This window comes from Nerophis lumbriciformis, linkage group LG39 (assembly GCF_033978685.3).
Source record: "Nerophis lumbriciformis linkage group LG39, RoL_Nlum_v2.1, whole genome shotgun sequence".
Taxonomy (NCBI): domain Eukaryota; kingdom Metazoa; phylum Chordata; class Actinopteri; order Syngnathiformes; family Syngnathidae; genus Nerophis; species Nerophis lumbriciformis.
In genome coordinates this window covers 1,357,501-1,364,325 of record NC_084586.2, presented here as the reverse complement: position 1 = coordinate 1,364,325, position 6,825 = coordinate 1,357,501, and the positions used below count along the sequence as shown (strand labels likewise).

At 32.2% G+C, this 6,825-nt stretch overlaps 1 protein-coding gene across 2 annotated transcripts in view; it reads right to left on the bottom strand.

The window, feature by feature from the left end:
• Positions 1 to 5,188: 5,188 nt before the first annotated feature.
• The window catches only part of LOC133577710 (paired box protein Pax-2a-like), a 118,973-nt gene continuing 117,336 nt past the window's right edge, over positions 5,189 to 6,825 (bottom strand). The window contains exon 10 of one of the 2 annotated variants that reach the window (XM_072912731.1): positions 5,189 to 6,054. In XM_072912731.1, the coding sequence (XP_072768832.1) occupies positions 5,978 to 6,054 (77 nt within the window). In that variant the 3' untranslated portion in view covers positions 5,189 to 5,977. The remainder of the gene's footprint in view (positions 6,055 to 6,825) is intronic. The other variant, XM_061931688.2, reaches the window with a different exon arrangement.

Here is a 6,825-nt window from a genome sequence, read left to right as displayed (position 1 = left end):
TAAAATGTGCTATTTTATAATGGGTTTTTTTGTTCATGTAATCTAAGCAAAACTCTTATTGTGCCACATGGCACTTCCTTATGAATGTGTGCATGTCACACTTATTATATCAATAATAATTATTTTACTCACGAAGAAGATGAAGTTGAAGTTTGATAAATAGATGTCGTCACACAATTAATAAAAATGACAATAAATGTTAAGGTGTTCTCTAAAGCATATTACTGTAAATTGAAAAAAACTACCAGTTTTTTTGCGTTAAAATTCTGTTGATTGAACTGCCAGTTTTTGACTGTAAAATCTACGGTTGTTGTTTTTAACGGTGTCTTACTGTAACTGGAGATTTGTTTTTACGGTAGAAAAACTGGCAGAATAAAAAAAGAACTTGTACTGTTTTACAATTAACAATATAATGTTGTAAAAAACAATGTAAATTGAACACAAAAATTCTGGCTGTTTTTCTATTTACCGTAAAATGTTGTGAAACCCCCCCCCCCCCCAAAAAAAAACCACTATATTTTACAGTAAAATGTTGACAATTTTTACTGTAAAATCGACCGTCTACTTAAAACAATTTATATAATTACAAATTAAATCCAGAGGCAAATTCATCCTCTGATGGTAGCCATAACTGCCAGGTGGCCCTCAATAAAAACCAGTTTGACATCGATGCTTTAAACCAGGGGTCCCCAAACTTTTTGACTCGGGGGGCCGCATTGGGTTAAAAAAATTTGGCTGGGGGCCGGGCTGTATATATATATATATATATATATATATATATATATATATATATATATATATATATATATATATATATATGTATATATATGTATGTATATATATATGTATATATATGTATGTATATATATATATATATATATATATATATATATGTATATATATATATATATATATATATATATATATATGTATATATATATATGTATGTGTGGGAAAAAAATCACAAGACTATTTCATCTCTACAGGCCTGTTTCATGAGGGGGGGGTACCCTCAATCATCAGGAGATTTTAATGGGAGCATTCGCATACCATGGTTTATATAGGGCACAGAGTGGGTGGGTACAGGCTGGCCTAGGGGCGTGGTAATTGGCTCATGTGTTACCTAGGAGGTGTTTCCGTCTATGGCGGCATGTTGTTACAATTTCGCTGCGCTTGTTGAGGGATGACAGGTCTGGACGGTAAATAATAAACAGTTTCTCTTTCAAGCATAGGTTGCATCTTTTATTACCACTATTGTAAGGTGTGCTGGATGCAAGAATTTGCCATGTTATTGAATATTCAACATTATTGTCTTTGAGGTCCCAAATGTGTTTGCTGAGTTCTGTGGTATTTCGCAGGTTTTTGTTCCTGAAAGAAGCCTTGTGATTGTTCCATCTGGTTTTGAATTCTCCCTCGGTTAATCCTACATATGTGTCGGATGTGTTAATGTTACGAGAATACAAGAAGCGCATATGCCAAATTTTCAAAGAGAACGGCCTACGGATCACGATTGAAGCCAACAAGCAAACCGTCAACTTCCTTGACGTCACTTTCAACCTGAGAAATAACAGCTACCAACCATTCACGAAACCCAACACAACACTCCAATACGTGTCGGATGTGTTAATGTCCTTGCGTATTACCTTAGATTGGTAGACAACTGATGTTTGTAAGCACCCCCCGTTGAGAGGGCAATCAGGTTTCTTTCGACAGTTACATCCTTTGTTGGTTTTGGAGTCGCTCTGTCTGGGGGCCGACGGCTCATTTGCAATTGTTTTGTTGTGGTTTGAGATGATTTGTCGTATATTGTTCATGCAGCTGTAGCTCAATTTAATGTTGTTCTTGTTGAATACTTTTCTTAGGGTGTTGTCTTTGGGAAAGTGTTTGTCAATCAGATTGAGGAATTTGTGTCCAATGTTCGTTGAGACGTTTTTGCTGTATGGGGGGTTGTACCAGATGATGTCGTTTCGTTTTCTGTTCTTTTTTGGCTGGTTTCCTGGCGTGGGTTCATAGGTGAGGGTGAAATTGTATCCGCTTTCATCAAGGGCTTTTTGGTACGGGGGGGTTGCTTGGTCAAATTCAGCTTTGCTAGATGACAGCATCGATAGCCTTTTATTGATGTATATATATGTATGTATGTATATATATATACATATATATATGTATGTATGTATATATATATATATATATATATATATGTGTATATATATGTATATATATATATATATATATATATATATATATATATGTGTATATATATGTATATATATATATATATATATATATATATATATATATGTATATATATATATATATATATGTATATATATATATATATATATTTGTATATATATGTATATATATATATATATATATATGTATATATATATATATATATATATATATATATGTATATATATATATATATATATATATATATATATATATATATATATATATATATATATATATATATATATGTCTTAATAAGGTTATCCAAAAAATAGTGCTCGATACCGTAGTAGAGCGCAATATATGTATGTGTGGGAAAAAAAATCACAAGACTATTTCATCTCTACAGGCCTGTTTCATGAGGGGGTTCCCTCCTGATGATTGAGGGAACCCCCTCATGAAACAGGCCTGTAGAAATGAAATAGTCTTGTGATTTTTTTTCCCACACATACATATATATATATGTGTGTATATATACATGTATACATTGTCTTTATAATCCGTTTTGTCATTTAACATCAATTAACATTGATGTTCATCAACATTTAACATTGTCACGTAATCGATGGGAAAATGCATTTTTAGACAATATGATTTGCCTGAGCAGCTAGGAGACACCGAGAGTAACAAGCGGTAGAAAATGGATTAGAAAGGAAAGATAAAAAACAAAAACAAAATAAAAAATAAATAAAAATAAAAATATTTAAAAAAAATAAAAACATTTTTAACTTGGGACTTCCCGTGGGCCGGATTTTGGATGCTTGGGGGCCGTAGTTTGGGGACCCCTGCTTTAAACTGTGCTATTTTATAATGATTTTTTGTTATTAATGTAATTTAAGCAAAACTCTTATTGTGCCATATGGTACTTCCTTATGATTGTGTGCATGTGACACTTATTATATCATAATAATTATTTTACTCACGGAAATACTTAGCAGTATTACAGTTAAAGTGTAAATAGAAGAACATAGCAGGGGATGTGATTAGTGACATCAAATAGAAATAAAATATAATTTATTTCAGTGTTTCCCACAGGACTACAATCTACTTGTAGCGGTGCTTGGTTGTGGCCGGTAATCATGTAACAATCAAATGTTCATAATTGGCCATAATTGAGTAAAAATCATGAAAAGCAAAAATAAATATGTTTAGAAATACAAAGCAACTTTTTTTTTCTTCGCAAGACGAGATGAAATATAGCGACAAAGTTGCGGAGTTGGCAACACTGATGGCTCCTGCTGCTCAGTCTTCTTATTCTCTGGCAGACCATGTGTGTTGTCATGTGTTTAGAAGCAAGTGCAAAGAGTCAGGGCCAAATCTCTTTGTTGTGGTCAACATTTTTTTTAAATTAATTGATGAATTCCTTTTATTGCTTATTTTTATCAATATATTATATTGCTGTACTATATTAATGTTACTGTATTTTAATTTAATTTTTATATATTTCTTATTTTTTTTATTTTATTTTATTTTTTTGAGTGCTGAACGGATGTAGCTTTATTGAAATACTGTAGCATCAGCAGCATTGCTTGAAGCTGAGAATACAAACTAACCATAAAAAACAACAACTAATAAAACAAACACTATACAATTTCCACTCTCGCTGGGATGCCGACCGACACCCCCGTAATTCCGTTTAGATGAAGAATCAGTCACAATCCTCACGAAGGATTATCAAAAGTTCCTGCAGGAAGCGTCTTTTGAGGTCTACTTCGCCATCTCGAGGACGTGAAAGTTGAATAGACTGTCAGTCCATGGCCACATTTGTCTACTACCAAGTGAGGAATGCATGAATTATAATCTAGAATTTACTTTTAGCAAGTTTAAAAAGAGGCAAAAGCAATGGCAGAGTAAGCTAGCATTAGCTCACTGCTATGAATGCGCCGCTGAAATAGACCGTCTGCGTTAGCACTTATAATAACAATATCACTCATATTTGATACATTTTCAGGTCACGACATGTAAATGGAGTATTGCTTGCGGTTTCTGGATGTTTTTTTTGAGGGTTTCATGGGAGCAATAGAGGATATGCAATCTTTTTTATTTTGGTAAAAATAAATACAGTAACACAAATATTAAAAAAATATATAATTTTTGGATAGGTTATTAATTTTTAAAATAGCTATCTCACTTACATCATTTAAAATTTGAAACAAAATAGCAACAGGAAATGTTTATTATTGTGTATATTATTCATTACTAATTAATTAATCATATAAGAGTGATCCCAACCATGTACATGATACATATTACATACAGCATAACGGTTTTATTATTAGATTATTTGTGTTGAATTACCAAAAGGAACACTGAAATTTAAGTTTAAAACCTCCAAATATACACATTCCTGTCTTATAAAATGATATTGATTCGTATATCATTGTGAACCTAAAACGTATTTGCAAACATTCAATTAAAAACACCAGGCAGACCTTTTTTTTTTTTTTTGTAAAACATTTCCGACACTTTTTTTTTTATTATTGTACAAGTGTGATCAGCATAATGAAAGAGATAATACCCATGAACATGAAACAGTTACTGTATTTACAAGAGGACGTGTTTTTTGCTCACAGACACACACACATACGCACACACACACACACACACCCTCACACACACACACACATTCTCCTACTAAATGAACATAACATTAAATAAACTCTACCTACTGTACCTTTAGGCGTAATATGCATAATGATGACTGTCTGCACTGCATAGAATTTATACATAGACTTCCTTATGAACCAATTGGGTTGTCCCTAATAATAATAATAATAATAATAATAATAATAATAAAATAACACTGCTCTCAATGGTAGGCGGCCTGTAAATAAACAAACTAAGTCTTTGGCAAATTTAAATACATTCAGTTAAAAAAAAAAAAAAAAAAAAAAAAAGCCTTAAATATGACTATGCTTTTTAGATTTTATTTCATTTTTAAGGCATCGACCTGCTTTTTTTTTTTTTTTTTTTTTCCAGATTTGTATTTATTTGTATTTTTTTATGGCGCCAGTGTAGAATGGTGTTCCGATGGCTGTTAGATCCTCTCCTGCCAAAGACTTAATCGACTTAAATGAATAAACATCCAGCAGTAGTGCACGTGTGTAAGTGCCGAAACTTACAGTTAAGCAAAAAAAAAAAAAAAAAAAAAAAAAAAAAAATGCATAATCTTTTCCTGCATATAAGAATGCTCCAGTGTTGCAAACCTCCAAAAAATAGTGCAAAAATCAACAACAAAAAGACACAAAATGTTGCCTGATGACTTCTCGCATCCTTCAGTCTTCAAGAATGATTTTTTTTTTTTTTTTTTTTTTTTTAAAAAGGAAATAAAAAATATCCACTTGCGTCCATGGCGACATACTGTAATAGTTTTCTTCTTCTTCTTTTTTTTTTTTTTTTTTTTTTTTTTTTTACATCTTTGATTGTGTATCACAGAGTCCTAATCTTCCGGTGGCATCCACCATGCTCGCTGGATGATGGATGAAAAGGCCGAGAAGGGGGAGGAAAAGTCCCTGCTGAGAGGAATGTACAGCAGTCATTTCAGTCCTTTTTTTTTTTTTTTTCTGCATCCCTCCTCTTGTTTCCTGGGGCAAATTGTGTTTATCTTTACGTGGAAGGGTCCAAAAAGGGACCGGAATTGAAGAAAAAAAAAAAAAAAAAAAAGGTGTCATTGTGTGCTCAAACCGGGGCAATGTGGAGCCTGGCGAGGCCGCGGTCCTGCAGGTTGATTTGGTTTCCATGGTAACTAGTGACGGTCATAGGCAGTGGCAGCAGTGGGAGGGACGGAGCCTCTCGACGCGGCACTATAATAATAAGGGGAACCTGGAAGTTAACAGAAGAACGCACCGTTTGAAACAACAAAAAAAGCATTTTGGCCTTAAAGTTCGTCAACAATGGAGGACGTTTACACAAAGACCTGTTTGCTTTAAAAATCTGCAGATTAAGTAATTATATCGAAATAAATGTATTTTCACATTTTACCCCTCTATCTTATTATTATTATCAGTATTATTTATTTAATTAATTTAGAACAACAAAACCAAAAATACTCTCTATCTATATCTATATATCTATACATCTATATAAATAGACTGTATTTATATTATTCACATGTAAAACATACCTAAGTGTTTATTGTTTATTGTGAGCAAACTGTGGTTATAGCTAATATAGACACTTACATCATGTGTTGCCTTCATTATAACACTTATACAAGACTTTTAAAGTCATTTTGATAGTAGGCTAATATAGCTAATTCCGACACTTACATCATGTGTTGCCTTCATTATAACACTTATATAAGACTTTTAAAGTCATTTTGATAGTAGGCTAATATAGCTAATTCCGACACTTACATCATGTGTTGCCTTCATTATAACACTTATATAAGACTTTTAAAGTCATTTGATAGTAGGCTATTATAACTAATATAGACACTTACATCATGTGTTGCCTTCATTATAACACTCATATAAGACTTTTAAAGTAATTTTGATAGTAGGCTATAATAGCTAATATCTACACTTACATCATGTGTTGCCTTCATTATAACACTTATATAAGACTTTTAAAGTCATTTTGATAGTAGGCTAA